The sequence below is a fragment of the Vipera ursinii genome (assembly GCF_947247035.1).
Source record: "Vipera ursinii genome assembly, chromosome: 2".
Classification (NCBI taxonomy): domain Eukaryota; kingdom Metazoa; phylum Chordata; class Lepidosauria; order Squamata; family Viperidae; genus Vipera; species Vipera ursinii.
In genome coordinates this window covers 115,203,650-115,224,197 of record NC_139513.1, presented here as the reverse complement: position 1 = coordinate 115,224,197, position 20,548 = coordinate 115,203,650, and the positions used below count along the sequence as shown (strand labels likewise).

The window sequence follows — 20,548 nt, the reverse complement described above, 5'->3', positions numbered from 1 at the left end:
TCAGTCAGTCACTGAAAAAATCCTGGTAGAGGTTTCTTCAGAAATGTAATATACCTGGCTCTCCATTAATTCAATATAAGTTACTTCTGCGAGATTCATGTTATCTTCTTTTTATTCTGCCCATTGGTTCCATTTGTTACTGTTCTTCCTACTGTTTTATGTGTTATTTATTCTTTCTTCTGTAAAGAAAAAATAGTATTATTTGCACCAGCTGAGTGTTTCCACTTAGGACATGTCTCTGTTCTGGCTCTTCAGAGGATTTGCTAAGGACCGATGCAATAAATGTACAGTGATACTTAAACATTTGTGAATCCTTTTGAAGTTTCAATATTTCTCATATTTTAATATTCTGATCCTCTGTAATGAGGGATCTACTAAAGCATTTTGCCCGTTTAGCCTCTCAGTCTAATGATCTCCAGTGAAGGGGAATACATGTCTTCACGAAGCAGTCTATTCCACTGGTCCACAGCACTTACTGTCAGGAATTTTTTCCTATATTTAATCTAAATCCACTTTTGTCTACTTTTATTTTTTGTTGAGTTTCATCAATAGTTGATTTTATATGAGCTTCAGTATGTAGAAATTGAAGAGCATAAATTCTACTTTGGAATGGGACTGCCCTTACAGGAAAAAGTAAAGTATTTGCATGTTGTGTTTGATTTTAGTTTAAATTTACATTTAGAAATGGCAGCCAAATATGGAGGACTTCTTTTAAATTGTGTTTCTCAAGTTTTCTCTCCTCTCTCCTTTCTTCAGTAGAAATAAACAGTCACATATAGATAGTCCTCAACATACAAAATTTTGTTTCGTGACCATTTGAAATTAACGGTGCCAAAAAAGTGACTTATGACTGTTTTTCAGACAACTCTTGCAGCATCCTTGTAGTCATGTGATGAAAATTCAGATGCTTGGCAACTGGCATTTATTTTTGACAGTTGCAATGTCTCAAGGCCATGTGATCATCTTTTGCAGACCTTCTGAAAAATCAATGGGGAAGGCAGATTCACTTAACAATCACAGTGATCCACTTAACCACTGTGGCAAAATGAGGCAAAATTCACAACTGTCTTGCTTAATTGGGGCTTAATTGTTTTCATAAGTCAAGGATTAAAAAGTATATGGCAATAAAGTGTTTTATGGGCATGTTTAATATTACTGTGGATTTAACTCTCTCGAATGTGTACATCTTAGTAAATGCACCATACACTTTTTAATGCTTATAATAGATATCACTATGCCAGGTATTACGTGCCGTATATTATACAATGGCATGTTTCATATGAACATTTTGTTCATGTTCAAGCTTACTGATTAAAATGTTATGGCACTAAATTATTTGCAGTTGTGGTAAAACTCCATCTTTGCAGCAATCCCAGTGGAAGGGTCTTTGGTATAGCCATATGCATTCACAGCAAAGTTTGGGAAGTTCTTCAGGCAAGACTAGTACCTAGCTTTTAAGTTAGAAATACAGTAATTTTTTGTTTTATTCTGGAATTTCACATTTCCTATGTTAATTGGCCATGAGAACAACAACCTTGCACTTTTACATTTGTTTTCTCAGTAATTGTAGGTATTAATAATTCCCACAAAACACTAAATTTATTTGGTTTGGGTTTGAAATTTTGTGGTTTATAAATCGAATTTTATGGCCTAGGCATTTTAGTTAAAAGCAACAAATTGTGCTTTATTCATTAAATTGTTATTCAATTATGATTTATTGTGTATATTCACTTGTAACACAATCTTTATAGTGACATGCACTTTTTCTTGTTTTCTGAATCCCATGCTATCCATCAGGAAATGGCAACAGAATGTTCTTCTCGGGTTTTGTGATTGATTACTCAAACTATTTGTAATTCACTTGTAATCACTCTTTTTTTTATTTACTCTCCTATGTTCTACGCCCTACATCTCATATTTTCAAGCAATTGGTGTTTGGTTTTTATATATAATTGATATGTTATAATATTGAAAATCCAAATGGAATACCTTTACTATTAACTTCTGAAAATAATGTAATTTATTTAATACACCAATGAAAGATAAATCAGGAGCAATCAAGTTATTTCTCTGATGCAGATTTTTCTTTGAGCCACATAACTTGGTGCTAAATACGAGAACCCTACTGTTTTTGTGAATGATATCAAAAATTGCTCAGTGCTAATCTGAAATGTTGCAAGGAAGAGGTTATTAAATTCCTGTTGTATTCTAATGTTCTTAATATCGTAATGTATGTTCTCTTCCCGACCAGAGTTTGTGTTTATTCCTCAGGTAAGCGCAGAGCACTGAAGCTGAATTTTGCAAACCCACCTTTCAAAACCACAGCACGATTTACTTTGAACCCCGGAGTTCCTTTTCAGAATCCACACATGTGAGTATAAAGTCAGAAGTTCCACAAGCTACAGCTATTGTCTCACATATATTTAATCCAAATCACAAAAATATTTATTTGGACTAAGATTTTATATCTTCTGTCTACCTACAATGTATTTTGAGAAATTTAGAATATATTACTTTACCCTTACTTAAATTCAAACTATTGTTTTTGAATGTATATAAAAAACCCATGTTATTTTTCATTGACATATTCCCTTATATTAAAGCCATTAAATGAGTAAACTGATTAATGCTTCTATTTTTCAAGTTTGTTATATTCTTACCTTCTAATGTATTTACGAAAGATACAGTTGAGGCATTTCATTTCCAAAAAAAATTCCTTAAAAAAAAATAAACCGTGATAAAATACAGATTTCCAGGAATTACTAGATTCATTAAGCTTTCAAGAAAGAGCATCCAGAATAGTCTTATGTTCAGAAATAAAGTTGATAGATGTATAAAACAATTGGGCATTTAATATAGTAGGACATATCTTGAAACCCTATCTGTTTCCTCAGGCTGCAAGTATAGTAAAATCTGGAATTCTTTACCTTTCATTTTAAGAATTCAGAAGCTTATTGATGAAGTTCATAAGAACCTTTATATATATCGAGAGTTTTTACTGTACAGTATGAAATGCTTGTGCTTGGCTGGATGGATTGGTGCTTTTTTCGCTATAGTCCACACAGTTTTTCATTTTCAACAAACATAGCAATTTTATTGTTCTGCTTTGTTTCAGTTCTACATCTATTCACAAAACAATTATTATTTTTTATTATTATTATTATTATTATTATTATTATTATTATTATTATTACTATTATTATTGCTAAAATAATAAAAGGTGTTGGAAAGGATGTTATTCCTCACGATGAAGTCAACATAAGGATATATTTAAATGATAAGATCCAAAAGCTAGAAAATATTGGATATTTTAAAAAAATCTTAAAGAATTTCAAAGTTCTCAGATTTGTCTATCAATTTTTTTCCAATACTTTCTTCTTACAATATGTGTACTCTCCAGGCTCAGTCTTTCACACTGGCCTCATGTTTTCTATGCCTTTTTTGCAGTGTGCTTCTTCTTCTTTTTTTTTTTTTTTTGATAATTTTCTTCTTTACAAGAAATTATTTTTAGTAGGCATCTATCAATTTTAGAGATTTTCTTTACAATGATGTTTCCATCCAGCGACTTCCCAATTGAAATTTCTCTTTCTGATAATGGCTTTTGTCATAATAGCTTCAAGGTTCAAATCCTGGCATCCTTAATTTCACTTATGCTGCTTATTGCTATGTTCTTAAAGTTAAATGGCATTATCAAAATAGAAAATGGAAGAAAGCTTTTTATAGTAGTAGTAGTAATTAACTTTCGAAGACTATAGTGAATTTGGGATTGTTTCAATGCAATTCCTGTATAACTTGTGCTTAACAATACAGCATTGTTATCTTTTTCAGTGAATAATAAATTAATCCATAATCTATGACAGTTTGTGTGATATAAATTGTGTTGGGTAATAATCAGACCCATTGTATCATTTTTTTCTTGCCTTATGGATTCTCCTACTTTGAGAAATTCAGGTTAAAATTACAATTATCTGATATCAAGTTCCACTGAATTCAGTGCACCTGCTTCTGTGTATATATTTGTATAATTGCACTGAAGTCTTCAGGGTTAAATACTTTTGTCATATGTTCATCATTTACCGTCATTTTTAAGATACTGTAAATTAACAAATAAGATCTTTTTATCTGGAAGATTTTTACATGCCTTTTGAAAGCCTTTATGTTAGTATTCTTGAACTGTTTTGAGTAGATTATTCAGATTAATATATAGTATAAAAGACTATGGACAGAGAGACCAAGACTGTAATTGGTTTAAATATACTTTCCAGTCTTCTAGATTTCCTTTATACAGTTAATTGCTCCTATTGATTTTAAATTAAACTTCAGTTCCACACAACTTATGTTGATTACTCTTGTGAAATAATGTGTCATTCCGTTTATAGGAAAGTTCAGATAGAATGGTTCCTTCTATTTTTATTTTTATTTTATTTTAATTCCATTTATATCCCGCCCTTCGAAGACTCAGGGCGGCTTACAAGCTTAGCAGTAGCCTTCATTCTATGTATATGCCTGCTTATTAGGGCTTTCACACACACCCCAAGCAGCATTATTACAAAGTCAGCTTAATTGCCCCCAACAATCTGGGTCCTCATTTTACCTACCTCGGAAGGATGGAAGGCTGAGTCAACCTTGAGCCTGGTGGGATGCGAACCTGCACTAATTGCAGGCAGCTGGTGTTACTTAAGGAGGCATCAGCCCACTTCTATGAGTTAGGGGTTTTGTGTCTAGAGATGCACCATTTTGGAAGTTTTAATTTAATCTTTATTTCTTTCAGGATAATGGAGAAGGAAGTATTTAGTGATGTGTATATTCTTCAAAAATTGTCTGTAGATATATTTTCTTGATTGTAAATCTGGTTCTGCTTAGGAGGCACTGATAAATTTTCCATTAAAAGTTTGTTTCTTTTTATATATAGAAAATATATCTTCTTTAAAGGTCATTATTTAAAAATCTACTTATTAAATTTGGCTGCCAGTATATATGACTAGTATGTTATTTTTTGTTCCATCTTGGGAAGTTATATTTTGTTTGCATTGTAAAAGTTACTTTACTTGTTGTCTTTGTGATTATAATGTAACATATATGCAATATATCTGTATTGATTCTGGAATAGCTGTTTTATTATTACCATTAATTATATTTGAATATTTATAGATTGTGATTATTAGCTTATGCTCAGAATCATTCTGAGTTAGATTTTCTGAATTAGTTTATATAGTATCTACAGTAGATCATGGTATGGTTTGACAGTTCATGTTCTTTAAACATAATTTACTTTTCCATTGCTAGTTTCACCATGCATTCATAATGTAGGCAATTGTCCACTGTGAGGATTCATATTTATATATATTTTGTATCTGTTGCTTGGCTACAATACTTTAGATACAGATAGTTTTAGAATCAGTCTTTAATAAAAGATACTAATAGATTATTTTGGAGGCTGGATAGATAGTAGATCAATATAGAATATTATATACAGAAAACAATGTATAGAATATATATACAGAAAAAAAGGAAATTAACACATACTGCTATAATAGTGATAATGAGCTTGTGACAAAGATCATTTATATCTCTACTATTGTTAATTTAAGAAGCTATGATGAATTAGATTGAAAACAGAATATGGAAATACTAATTATGCTTCTTGCTTCCTATTGCATTGCTGTCAAATTTTAAGGTATTGGGCATAAAGTCCTCGATTTCAGCCGAAATTCAGAGGTGGGAGTTAGAAAGATACTATGTAGCTATTTGCAGAACTGTGCCAGAAATCCACTGAAATATTTATGGACATTTCTTCCAAAGTGGCTCCATCCTATGTATTGTGGTCTAGCTGCAGTATCTGGTCTTTGGAATTCATTAGATTTTTGGTTTGGCTGCATTCCTTCAAAATTTATTTTTGATTATCATTTCATAATTGCTATTAGGTCATTTATGTTTCATATTTTTGCTTAATGCTATTGAACTAATCACAGTAAGAGAGGGCGATATAGTAATTTAAACTTTGGTTTGCAAGTGTCAACTTATGAGCTTTTTTCTAAAAGCTATGTTTCTCTTCAGATACAGAGTTGCTTAGAATATCCAAGGGCAGTAGCTTTGTAGAAAGAAACGTCAACCTAATTAGTGTTGGCTTTGTAAAATAAAATTAATTTGGTAGATACATCAGGCTAATATATCAAAAAATAAAAAAAATTGTAATGAAATAGTACAAAGGTTCTTGATTATTGGCTGCAAGATAGTACAAAGGTTCTTGATTATTGGCTGCAAGATGCTGTAGGAATTGTCAGATGTTAATTATGCCTTTAGCTCCTCTTGTTGCAATTCAAATTAAAAGCGACTCTGCTTTCATTAAGCCATATCAGGTGAGACATAGCATTAATCTGGGCCATACCTACTATTTTTATGTCTAAAATAAAAATAGGTTACTGATATTTTAACCTTGTAATTTTTCAGCATTCCTTTGGAATCTCAGTTGCTGGTTCAGTATCTGTGTTGAAGTATGCTGTAGAATTATCTCAGAATATTCTAGAACTAGAGAGCTGACATTATCTTTTCATGAAAGGAGAATTGTAATAACTTGTTCACATTTGAAAGATTCGAGCAACTGTATTCCCACTTTTAAAACTGACAATAATAAGTCAGGAATAAAGTGAAATCAATGAGAACTATTTTTGCAGCAATTTTTTATAAGAATTATATGAAATTATATTAAAATAATAATTACTACTGAAACAAAGTAGATTACTTTTTCTCAAACAGTTGAGAATGCAGGGTTAGATTAATTATTATATTTCATGAATTCATGTCTAGTTCTATATATAAGCACCCTTATTTCAGTATTTGAAAGGACATATTCACATGTGTCATTTCAGGAATTGTGATGACTCTATTAACTCTATATATATGATGTATCAATAATGCTGTAGTAATTTTTAGCTTATCTTTGAACAAGTTGCCTCAAAATTGAGTTTACCATGTATATTTTAAAAAAATTCCCAAAAGAAATCATTGGATTCTCCCATCCACTCCCCTTCTGTTCAAATTCTCAATATGATTAATATAACATAAGCTCTTATTCTTTCACTTTTAAAGCCTCTAGTTGGATTTTATTAAAAAAACAAAAACCTTCTGAAAAAACATAAAAGGAAGCATTAGTTATCTCTTTATACTTTCTATGCAGAAGGCTCAAGAGATTTTGATAATAGTCATTTTTATATGCATTGCCTCCTGTCTATTTCTGTGGAAAGATTCTTAATCCCCACCCCCACCCCAAGTTTATTCCACCTCCTTCATTAAAGAATATTAGAATTAATATAAGATATTTCCTATCTGGAAATATCAGTGAAAGAACAGAATCCAGAAATACTTATTTGTTCCTCAAAGAAACCATTAAATGAGCAGTGACCTATCTTCTTCAGTGTTTCATAATGAATTAAATCCATTCCATCCTAAAAATCAAATTATAGTTACTACTCCTGATTGATTGATCCAAGACAAAAGCAGTAAGATTAAAATATGATGAAACAATATGAAAAAACCAGTGTGTCGTTAAGATCATTTATCAGTTCACAATTTAATGCATTGTAGTTCATTGATACAATAACTAAATTTAAAATGTAATGGATTTGCTAAGAAGTTCAATAGATTTTCATATGACTTATTTCAAGTAAGCCTCAGACTGTAACCTTCTGCTTTTATTTAATGCAGTTCAGCTTAATGTACAATGATTTTAAGAAGGCTTTCAAATTAACTTATATACTATATATATAAGATATATGTATGTATGTATGTATGTATGTATGTATTGCTCAAAAAATAAAGGGAACACTTAAACAACACAATGTACTGTATTTAATAGTAGGATGTCTTATCTTATGTTCCCTTTATTTTATATACATTTTATATATATATATATATATATATATATATATATGGATCCTTGGTTTTTCGGGTTTTTCCCCGCGTAGAACTAAAGGTGTGGGCGCAATGTTTCGACGGAGTCCCATCCGTCATCATCAGGCTTTAGCTTCCTTCTTCTCCCAGAAGAAGGAAGCTAAAGCCTGATGATGACGGATGGGACTCCGTCGAAACGTTGCGCCCACACCTTTAGTTCTACGCGGGGAAAAACCCGAAAAACCAAGGATCCACATACAGGCACCCGCGAAAACCTCAGAAAACATATATATATATATATATATATATATATATATATATATATATATATATATATATATATATATATATATATATATATATATAAAATAAAAAGACATCTTTTATATAGATATATAAAAGTTGTATAATGTCTTTTTATTTTTCAAGTGAAAGGATAAAGAGGATAAATAATGTGTATATTTTGTCTGAAACAGGCTGTCTTCTCAGTGACTATTTATGCATGTCCTTGCATTATATGGTAACAGCACTGTGTTTTCCTGTCATTTTTATAATCCTTTTCCTGGCTGAAGTGATACTCAAGCAACAATGGGTAGTAATCACATTGCCCCCTTCACGTTCAAAAGGAGAGAGGCGGAGATGATCGTGAAACTTTCCAGCAGGCTACAGTAAGCATCACTGTGTGTTAGCCCATAATATGTTAATAATAGCCAAAAAGAGATCATCAGCACAATTATAGTAACTTGCAGGAATTTTTCATATTGTGAATGAATTAATACAGCTATAAAATTATGAAATAACTCAATTTACATACTCATTTTATCTGTATAAATGAATTTATTGTTGTCTGTACTGTCTCTCTTTTAACTCTCACTGGCATTAAAATGATTATTATTGTCAAAATAATAGTATTTTCAAAATTACTTTGTATTACAATAGCCTTCTTTTAAAATTAAACACAATTAAAGGCAAGACATTTAAAGAACCAAAACAGTATAAAAAGCAGTGCATAGATGTGATAAAAGCAGGAATGATTTGCAAAAACAAAAAGATTGAGAGGTGCAGTGAATGATGTTGGTAAATTAGTTTTACTTACATTTTCTTTTCATTACATTCCTTTAATTTATTTACCATATTATTCCTTTTCTGTACTCTGCATAATGTTGGTTACTTAAAAGCAGTGGTGTAAAGGTTTGATATGTAACTCAGTAATTTTATTTATAAGATTAAATTTTGATGGAATTCAGTTCAATTCTTTAATGCCAACAGGTGGTGCTCAAAAAATAGTTTTCTTTGCCGGCTTGAGCTTAACAACAATGTAAAGGCCTTCACTTGCAGATCTTGCCTGCCCTTTTAAAAATCATTGTTTATGTCATAATAATGCATCCTTCAGAGACATGTTCGTTATTAAAAGTGGATTGTTGCAGAGGACATAGAGGAAAAAAAAGATTGCTTTAAAATTATGCTAAGAGAATAAAAGGAGTTTTGGCGTTTTCAATTCATGCTTAGTTTAATTAAAAGGATATCTACAGAGGTCTGGATATGCATGTAATTTGAGAAACAAATATGCAGAAAATATTGAATAAATTTTATTTGATGAAATTTTGTATTCTACAAATAGTAATGAGTGAGTTCAGTATGCTTCAAACAGACAGACTTCATTTTCCTGGAATACACTAACTATTAAAAATATTTTTAAATAGGTATTTTAACTTTATTTTAGTTATAAGTTTCTAAGATTCAGATTATCAGAGGCTAACCAAAATAAAGTGTTTAAATATCAACACTAATGTTAAGCATCATTAAATCTATAAATAGTATTTATACATTTGAAAAGATTCCTCAAAAACTTGTGAACAAATATCTTATCTTACAATCGCAGCTACAGATAGATTACCCATAATTTTGTAAAATTATCAAGTTTAGAAAATGATGGATATGTGAAAGTTCAAGATGTATCTGCTAAATACATTCGTAGATAGGACTGCAGTATGTGAAAATTGCCCTGAATCTGTTTTGAAATAATATATATTACTGTATTCTCAAGCGATCCAGTAAGTATGTAAGCCTTCTATAAATATACATACATAATTAATTAATTACTGATGGTCTTAGGAGACACAATAACATTTTGTGAGGTTTTTCAGACATTCAAAAATGTCCTTAGGAAACCTTGTTTCTCAGTCAGTTGTATTATACAATAGAGCTGAGGTACGTTTGGCCCCACAGATATTACTAAAGCTACTACTCAATGTGCGACACAATTACAACACTCATTGAGGCTGCTGAGACTTGAGCATTGCCAGGAAAAACTACAATTTCCTAATTTTACATAACTTGGATAATGTGGAACTAAAGAATGGATATAATTGTGCTAGTTCTGTCGTTATACAGGCAGAAAAATGAAATTTTCTAGTGCCTCATTCTATCAAGAAATCAGTTTATGCTATACATTAGATAAATTAAATCATTTCCTATTTCAGAGGTAATTTGAAGTTCAATAAAATATTCCAATTATAAACTTCCTTATAATACTTGTCAAAGGATAATTAATCTTAGTACATAAATAAGCCTGGCAATATTTCATTTTATGAATTGTTTCCCAGAAATCCAGAAGATAGATGGACCTCTCTCTTTTTGTGCCTAGATCAGTTCATTATTGTTATGATGTTGTGTTGTTGTTTTAGTATACATTTATTTTATGCATTAATTAGAAGTACAGGAGCTCCATACACTAACCAGGGAGCAGCTTCATAGACTTGAACCCATAATCATCTCTGGTCTGCCATGGATGGTTTGGTGGATTCTGCACACAAAAAAACTGCTCATGTGTAAACTTTTGCAGATGTTCATGCTCAAGAACCGAGAACAAGTGGTGGTGTCTAAATCACAAGCCAAGATAATGAAATGGCCTTAGTTACGGCTTAGGGATATTTTTTTGATATTTTTAATTAATGTATTATGTGTATTCACATACTTTGATATATTGTTATTTTAGAATGAGAAAGAATGGTAGGCCATTTATTCTCTATGTTTTCTCTTTCCCCAATTTCTACAAAGCTGTAGCTGTCTTACTAGTTTCATATATCTTTTCTGACATTGTTGAAAGGAGGAATTTAAAGGAGGCCTAGAAAAAAAGCAGCAGAATTCAAGAGTGCAGGAGTTTTCTCTTCATGTTTAAGCAAGTTTTTTTATCTCTTATTTTGTCTCTGAGAAGGATTGTCTTTGACTATTAAATGTTGATGGTCTCATGACTATGATATGATTTCTGTTACCTTTAATAGAACTCTGACATTTCCTGTAAAACTCTAAATTATGATTAATATTTTAGTAAATGCATTACTAAACATTACACACTTTAAGAATTAAGTTTTAAAGTCTGTACCAATCTTTCTTTTGATAGAAATTGGATTCCTTAATATGAAGACCTTTAATGAGTTGTTGCTGTTATTCTTATGGATTTAATTATGCATATGATCCTCAGGTTATGATCAGTCATTCAGCAACCATTCAAACTTGTGATGGCGCTGAACAAGGGAGACGTATGAAGAGCCCTTAGAGTTCCAGCTGTTGTGTCCCCGCATTCATGTGATCCCAATTTTCAATGTTCCCTGCTGGCTTCCCCAAAACAAAATCAAAAGAAGTGTGGTCACATGAGATCCTTTCTTAATGACCCATGCTGTCCTTATTTAATGACAGGAAGCAGGACTCCTAGAATTGCTGTTAGTAAGCGATGTCATGTGTTTTATGGCTGCATTGTTTAGGGGTAGCAGTTGTGGTTCCAGTTGCTGTTGTAACCCAGAGACTACCTGTATCGTCTATTCTAAGTATTGTATATATGTGTTTATAGCTTTTCTAGCAATTGGGGAAATATTTGAATATATTTACTTTTCCATATAATAGATTAGGATATATAATTGAGCAATACTCTATTTCCTGAATATGTCATTATATAGCCTGTACCTCCAGGTACAGGTAGCAGAACCTTGGCTTGACTAAAATCGCACTACCATACCAGATATAAAACTAAACTTCAGTTGCATTTATGGCATTCAATTGGGAAAAAACTGGCCAGATTTTAGCAGAGATTGCTTCGTGTGGTACAGGTAAGACTAAGGCTGATTATCTAGTGTATGCCTTTGTTTATTAAAAAGCATTGTGTGAAGTCCTTGATTGGCCAAAACCCTGGTCGGGGGTAAATATCTCTGGCCTCATCCGGTGACCACTCTGACACATAGAATGGAAGAAGAGTTAATGATAAGGAAATGAAATGAGAAAAATAGATAAGTAGTTTGCTTGTGAAAATAAGAGAAAGAAAGGAAAAAGATGTAATAGACTTAAAGGTAATTTGATCTTGAAATGAGATGATGAGTATATTAAGTATGTTGGAAAGTATGGGCTAGGATCATATAGTTTATTGTAGTTTCATATGAAAGAGTACATAGGTTTGAGATGTCCCATGTTGCATATCAGTAATGTAAGAAACAAGGATGAGTAGTGGAAAATTGCACAAGAATCCAAATTTATTTATTTACTTAGAAAATTTATAGAGCCGCCTACTCGCTCACAGCGACTCAAATGTCATATGGAAAAAGACTATTCTATTAGGTAATATGAGTGGATGGATTGAAGCAAGATGAAATGAGAGAATACAGAAAAAGTGGATTGGGCTTTTTGGTTATCCAAAAATAAATGATTGATGAATATCTGCTTTGAAAAAAGTTCTGCTTCAGATGCATAGCTTAAGCATTAGTCTATTTGAGCATACTTCTGGGAAAGGAATCATTATGAATCTTTAAGCTTGATTGATTTGATTGAGTAAAAGTAGAAGTACCGCAGGAAGAGAAGTTGTGAAAGTAGTAAGATTTTATAAATTAGTGAGACAAGGTCGTGAAGTGAAAAATCTTCAGACCCATTAATGATTCGGTTGAAGAGGCAAAGCTTAATTTGGTGTAGTGTTTGCTCTAGCTTATTTCCAGAAAACTAATAATGTAAAATGATAACACCTACAGGCAATAATTCTGTGTGGAGCAACCTTTGGAAACCTTTGGTCGCACTGGTAGATGATATCTGGCGGGCCCGGGACAAGGGTTGTTCCTCTGTCCTTGTCCTACTTGACCTCTCAGCGGCTTTTGATACCATCGACCATGGTAACCTGCTGCGACGGCTCAGGGGGTTAGAAGTGGGAGGCACTGTTCTACGGTGGTTCTCCTACCTCAGGCCTCTCGCAGTTTGTTTTAGCAGGGGGGCAGAGATCTACCCCGAGGTCCCTCACTTGTGGGGTGCCTCAGGGGTCGGTTCTCTCCCCCCTCCTGTTTAACATCTATATGAAGCCGCTGGGTGAGATCATCCATGGCTTTGGGGTGAGGTATCACCAATATGTGGATGATGCCCAGTTGTTCATCTCCACCCCGGGTCAACCCAGTGATGCCCTTGACGTGATGTCCCAGTGCCTGGAGGCGGTGCGGGTCTGGATGGGAAGGAACAGGCTCAGGCTGAACCCCTCCCAAGACCGAGTGGCTGTGGATACCAGCATCTCGTATTGTCCAACATGTTCCATCTCTTTTGATGGGGGGAGGTATTGCCCCCCTCAGATAGGGCCCGTAACCTGGGTGTCCTCCTGGATTCACGACTTAACTTGGAGGATCATCTAACTGCTGTGACCAGGGGGGCCTTCGCACAGATTCACCTGCTGTGCCAGTTGCACCCTTTTTTGGACCAAGATGCCCTATGCACAGTCACCCACGCCCTTGTCACTTCTCGCCTGGATTACTGCAATGCTCTCTACATGGGGCTGCCCTTGAAGTGCACCCGGAGGCTTCAGCTGGTGCAGAATGTGGCCTCGCGGGTGCTTATGTTACATCACTCCTGCGCGAGCTGCATTGGCTTCCGGTTGCCCTCTGGGTGCGATTCAAGGTGCTGGTAATTAACTTTAAAGCCCTACATGGCTTAGGCCCAGGGTACTTGTGAGACCACCTGCTGCCATTGTCAACCTCCCATCGCCCGGTTCGCTCCCACAGAGTCAGCCTCCTCAGGGTTCCGTCGGCTAAGCAATGCCGGCTGGCGACCCCCAGGGGGAGAGCCTTCTCTGCAGGCGTGCCGACCCTCTGGAATGAGTTGCTTCCGGAGCTGCGGATGGCCCCTGACCTTCGGTCCTTCTGCCGTGACCTGAAGACATGGATATTCCAACAATCGGGCCTGGACTGACTATAGTTTTAAATTTGGTTTTATTGGGTTAATTGTTATGTATTTATTACATTTATGGTTTAATTCTTTTTTAAATTTTGTATTTTATGTTTTTTAACTTTTTATTGTTGTGAGCCGCCCTTAGTCCTTAGGGAAAAGGGCAGCATATAAATTGAATAAATTCAATTCAATTCAATTCTAGAAATGTAAATTGGTAGTGTTGGTAGGAATGAGACAGAGAAAACAATTATATGGAATCAACTTCATTATTATTGATGTGTTATTTCCAAACACTAACCCTAACGCTTCCAATATTTAAAGCACAAAAGCAATTTGGGATTTCCTTTATCCATGTCAAGCTGTTTTTAATTTAAGATCAGATAAGGAACTTTCTGATTGTGTTTAAACAAATTTAAATCTTTGAAAGTGGTTGTTTTGGTCAATCATCATCTACCTAGGATTCATTAAAGTCTCATCACTGTTATTTAATTGATTTACTTTTCCTGAATACGGTTTTTTCCCTCTGTTCTAGTGCCAGAGTTTGTACTAGCAGATACTAGTAACTAGCTGCTGTTGTTATTATTAATAGTATTTATTTATTGATTAAGCTTATACACTCTGTCATGCTGCTGGGAAAGGCTACAGAACTGTGAGTTAAGGAGAAGTGGGTGGAGGAGCACAGTAGAAAAATGTGGGTTAGATAGCATCACCACCAGATGGATCGTAGCTGGCTGATAGGCCGTACTCAGCGTGTGGTCCTCAATGGAACTGCATCTACATGGAAGGAAGTGTGTAGTGGGGTGGCCCAGGGCTCTGTTCTGGGTCCAGTGCTCTTCAGCATCTTCATCAACGATTTGGATGAGGGGATAGATGGGAAACTCATCAAATTTGCAGACGACACCAAGGTGGCAGGAATAGCCAATACTCCAGAAGATAGGCTTAAAATACAGGAGGATCTGGACAGACTTGAACACTGGGCACTATCTAACAAAATGAAATTCAATTGTGAAAAAAGTAAGGTTCTACATTTAGGCAGGAAAAATCAAATGCACAGGTATAGTATAGGTAGTACCTTGCTTAATAGTAGCAACTGTGAGAGAGATCTCAGAGTCCTAGTGGACAATCACTTAAATATGAGCCAGCAGTGCGCTGCAGCTGCCAAAGAAGCCAACACAGTGCTAGGCTGCATTAACAGAGGGATAGAATCAAGATCGCGTGAAGTACTAATACCACTTTACAATGCCTTGGTAAGACCACACCTGGAATACTGCATCCAGTTTTGGTCACCAGGATGTAAAAAAGATGTCAAGACTCTAGAAGGAGTACAGAGAAGAGCAACAAGGATGTTTGGGGGACTGGAGGCTAAAACATATAGGGAACGGTTGCTGGAATTGGGTATGTGTAGTTTAACAAAGAGAAGGGTGAGGGGTGACATGATAGCAGTGTTCCAGTATCTCAGGGGCTGCCACAAAGAAGAGGCAGTCAAGCTATTCTCCAAAGCACTTGAAAGCAGGACAAGAAGCAATGGATGGAAACTAGTCAAGGAGAGAAGCAACCTAGAACTAAGGAGAAATTTCCTGACAGTTAGAACAATTAACCAGTGGAACAACCTGCCTCCAGAAGTGGTGAATTCTCCAACACTGGAAGTTTTTAAGAAGAGACTGGCCAGCCACTTGTCTGAAATGGTATAGGGTTTCCTGCCTTAGCAGGGGGTTGGACTAGATGACCTCCAAGGTCCCTTCCAACTACTACTACTACTACTACTACTACTACTACTTATTATTATTATTATTATTATTATTATTATTATTATTATTATTATTATTATTATTATTATTATTCCCTATGACTCTAGAAGGTTTACAGGTTTTTTTAAAAATACGAACCCACAATAAAACAATGTAAGTAAAAACAAGGAACAAAAGATGACAAATACCAGACAGCACCAGAAGCAGACCTACTAATCCTTGCTAGATCTTCAAGGCCCTTTGAAACACCAGGATAAGGAATACCTGGGCCAGGAGCCTTAACATTCCTTGATGCACAGAAAGCGTTTGATAACGTAAACTGGCAATTTATGTTTCAGCAACTTGCAGAAATGGACTTTGGAAAAAAAAACTTTATAAATGTAATCAAAACAATTTATTGTAAACAAACTGCCAAAATAATTGTAAAAGGAAATCTTACAGAAAACTTCAATATTAAAAAGGGCACAAGACAGGGATGTCCACTATCTCCATTACTATTCATATTAACATTGGAAGTACTGAATAGAAACATTAGACAAGATATAGAAATTAAAAGACTGGAGATAAAAGATGAAAAATATAAATTACAACCATTTGCAGATTTCCTGGTTTTTATACTGGAAGATCCACTGGAAACAAGCACTAAGCTTTTGGAGAAAATAGAAAAATTTGGAGAAGTGGCAGGGTTGACAATAAACAGAGAAAAGACCAAAGTGCTAACAAAGAATTTAACAGAAAAATAAAAAAATCAACTAACAAAAAATAATCTTCAAATAGTTAAAAAAGTCAAGTACTTGGGAATGTATTTAACAGCAAAATGTGTAACAGTAAAAGAAGATAATTATGTAAGACTGCTAAAACAAAATTGGATTTGGAAAATTGGAAGAACCCCCAACTTTCAATGTTGGGGAGAATAGCGACAGTGAAAATGAATATCTTACCAAAAATGCTCTTTTTATTTCAACGATCCCTGTAAGCCTGGGAAAAGCCTTTTTTGATGAACTGAATACAATAATATTGAAATTGATCTGGCAAGGAAAAAAAGCTAGAATCAAAGTGAAAATGCTACAAGAAGCATTTGTAGAGGATTTGGACTGCCGGACTGGAGGTTATATTTGGTTTAAAGAATGGATAATGCTTAGAGATAAAAGACTATTGTACCTAGAGGGACATGACCTGCAAATCGGTTGCCATGCCTTTCTGTGATATGGAAAGAATAAAATACATAGATACTTTGAAAACCATTTTATAAGGAATGCATCTCTTTCAGAATGGGAAAGAATAAAAGAAAAAAATTACATTAAGATACCCAAATGGCTTTCAACAACGGAAGCTTTTGCTTACCCAAATTTAATTAACTAGGATAAAGTTGTGACTTATAAAGTTATTTTGTACAATGAAGGAAAATTGAAAGACAGACAAGAATTACAAGAACAAGGTATTGACTTAGCATGGTAGCCATATCTGCAAATTCAAACGAGATATGAAAAAGATGTTAAAACAATGGGATTTTGTAAAGAACAGACAGACTTTGATCAGGTACTGTTAAAAACAGACGAAAAGTTGATTAAGAAACTATAGATTTCTGTTAAATTTAAAGATGGAGGCAAAACAAGTAAAAGAAACTGATAAAATGGGCAAAGAATTTTGGATATAATATAGAATTAGAAGATTGGCAAAAGTTATGGGAAAGAAATGTTAAATTAACTAAAGCAGTGCCATATAAAGAAAACTTAAATAAAATGTTTTACAGATGACATATGACACCAGTGAGATTAAACAAAAATGTTTAAAAATACTTCAAACAATTGTTGGAAATGTAAACAGAGACCAGGTACTTATTATCATATCTGGTGGACATGCCCTAAAGGAAAAAGATTTTAGGTTAAAATACATTTATGGTTGGAGAAAATGACTAAAAAACAAATAGACTTTAAGCCAGAATTATTTTTGTTAGGAATAATAGGAGCTAATTATGAGAAAGACTGTAGATAACTAATACTACACATATTAACGGCAGCAAGAATGGTATTTGCCCAACATTGGAAAAATGAAAACTTACCAACTGAAGAAGTACTAATTAAGAAAATTCTAGAGTGTGCAGAAATCGATAAATTGACTCTAAAGACTCGGTGTACTTTAGAACATGGGAAAATTTTTATCAATGGCTAGAAAAACAAGTCAGAGAGAAAGGAATGTTATATGTAATTTTGAATTTATATTAGTAAGAAGAAGGCTATTGAGTGATGAATTAACATATTGTTTATGATAATTAACTATATTATTGTTAGTTAAATACATGTACCCAGACATTATGCTGTTTGCTAAATATTGAAAATGTTATTTGGAAAAACCCAAACCCAAACCCTAATCCCGACTCTTACCTTACCCCTAACCCCATAAAAACTAATAAAATCTATTAAAAAAAGGAATACCTGGATCTCAGAGGGATGGGAGGACCTCATTTCAGATAGAGCACTTGGCAGTATTTTGCAAACTGTGAGTAGTAATAGTGGCAATAGTAACAGCATGACTTCCTGTTTATAAGTTGGTTTAGGTGGGATTTTGCCCTTAAAAGCAGGCAAGAAATATCACAGGGGTAGACCTTGATTAATGATTGCCTAGTGATCATTTGCAGTTACATCGGTGATGAAAAAGGACATTTGTGACCAATGCCTATATTTATGACCTTTGCAGCATTTCTCTGTCAGTCACGTTTGCCATTGCAATCAGTTTATGTGTTGTGTTGCTAAGCTCTCCCCTTTTTCCACACCTCAAAGAGATTGTCTAAACAAGCTATTTCTTTGTATAATGAAATTAATAGATAATTTTGAGGAAAGAGAGAGAAAATGCTGCCTAGAAAACCTTTAGGCAAGAGATGAAAGAACCTGCAATCATTTAATAGTCAAAGAAACTTAGGAATAGTGGTCTCCAACCTGGCAGCTTTAAGACTTGTGGACTTCAATTCCCAGAATTCCTCAGCCAGCATTGAAGTCCACAAGTCATAAAGGGCCAAGTTTGAAGACCCCTCTCCAAGACCATCCCCACCAATAGTGACAGGGCAAGCCACTAGCCTAGAAGATAAACTGAGAGCAAACCTCACTCCTTACTAGCACTGATGGTGTTACTTAGTTTGGGTAATGAAAAGTCTGCAAAGAAACAACCAAGCTGAGAGAGCACCAAAGACCCCTCATTTCAACCTTGAGCTATTGATATGCTTCTTTATTGATATTTTTAACATTATTGTGTGACTTGTGACTTATATGTATTAACTATATTATATATTTTATATGTAGTCCAAGATCATTCTTCTTCATTCAGTGTGGCCCAGGTCAGCTAAAAGGCTGGATATCCATGCTCTAAAAACTTATGGCATCTATAAGGCTAAAAATATTGATTATCGTATAAACGTTTGTAGATTACATGCTAGGTAATGTGATGCAAAATTCCAATTAATCATCCATTTGTGGATGTTCTCTTGTAGACAGTGAAGTTGTAGGAAATAATAGCAGAGTTACTATGGATATAGAACAGTTCTTGATGAAAACACAAACAACTTCCATAGTTAAACATTTTTACTTAAAAACACAAATAAAATTGTTTATCCATCAAAATTGTTTATCCATCAAAGAAAGATTGTACAATATTTTGCAAAGAATGGAAAACTAACTGTAACAAAGTCATTTTATGGAATAACTCCAAATATGTCAGTTATACAGAAAGAACATTTATTTCCATCATTGCTGTGCAAAATAGTTTTTTACGTGAGTGTTTATTATCCTCAATCATAAGTAGGTAATTGGTAAAGATAAAATGTACTTAATTTCAAATTATTTTCAGATGTCCTTCGTTTTGGATATATCAGTAAAATTGAGGATTGGAATTGCCCCTTCTGTTTGTCTTTTGTTCACTTAATTTTGTAGTTTTGTAAATAATTTCTGTAGATAATAAACAATTTTTCCCCAAGTACTTATCAAAAATGAAAATGTACTGATATTAACACTTCTTTTTTAAAAAATTTTATAAATTTTACTAAACAAATTTTAAATAAAAAAACAAGAACATTATTACAAAGTACTGAAAAGTGCATCAAATAGAAAAACACCAAAACATCCTAGACACCAAAAAAACAAAAACAACAACATTAGACAGGACCCGGGGAGTGTAATACTACCCCTAATTTCTTTTTCTCGTGCATCCCAGGCTAAGTAACCTTTAATTACCAAATATTAGAAATCTATAATTGTATATATCTCCAGATTCTATACCTCAAATAATAATACACAATCATCTGGTATTTCCCCCGTTGAGATTAAATATTCTATTTTGTAACCATGAATACCAGGAGTCCCAACTTTTATTGAAAAGTGATTCACTTTTCCCTTTGAGAATATATGTCATTCGATCTGACTCTGCGCATAGTAATACTTTCTCTATTACTTGATAGTCCGTTGGGATTTCCTTCGTCTTCCAATATTGCGCATAAATCATACGCGCCGCTGTTGTAATATGTATTACTAGATACCAAACATTTTTTGGTACTTCTTGTGGCTTCATCCCCAAGAGGAAAATAGCTGGGTCCAATTGAAGATCATATCCTGTTATTTGAAATAACCAATTTTTTATATTGGTCCAGTAACGCCTAACCTTTGGACAAGTCCACCATTGATGGTAAAAAGTGCCCCTGGCAGAATCACATTTCCAACATTTGTCATTTGCATTGG

At 33.8% G+C, this 20,548-nt stretch overlaps 1 protein-coding gene across 6 annotated transcripts in view; it reads left to right on the top strand.

Annotated features, from left to right (window-relative positions):
* MAP2K4 (mitogen-activated protein kinase kinase 4) overlaps window positions 1–20,548 on the top strand; it is a 78,411-nt gene that overhangs the window by 15,050 nt on the left and 42,813 nt on the right. For all 6 annotated transcript variants that reach the window (XM_083354412.1, XM_083354410.1, XM_083354411.1 and 3 more), the window contains 2 exons: window positions 2,272–2,371; window positions 8,463–8,558. In XM_083354412.1, coding sequence (XP_083210538.1) covers window positions 2,272–2,371; window positions 8,463–8,558 — 196 coding nt within the window. The remainder of the gene's footprint in view (window positions 1–2,271; window positions 2,372–8,462; window positions 8,559–20,548) is intronic.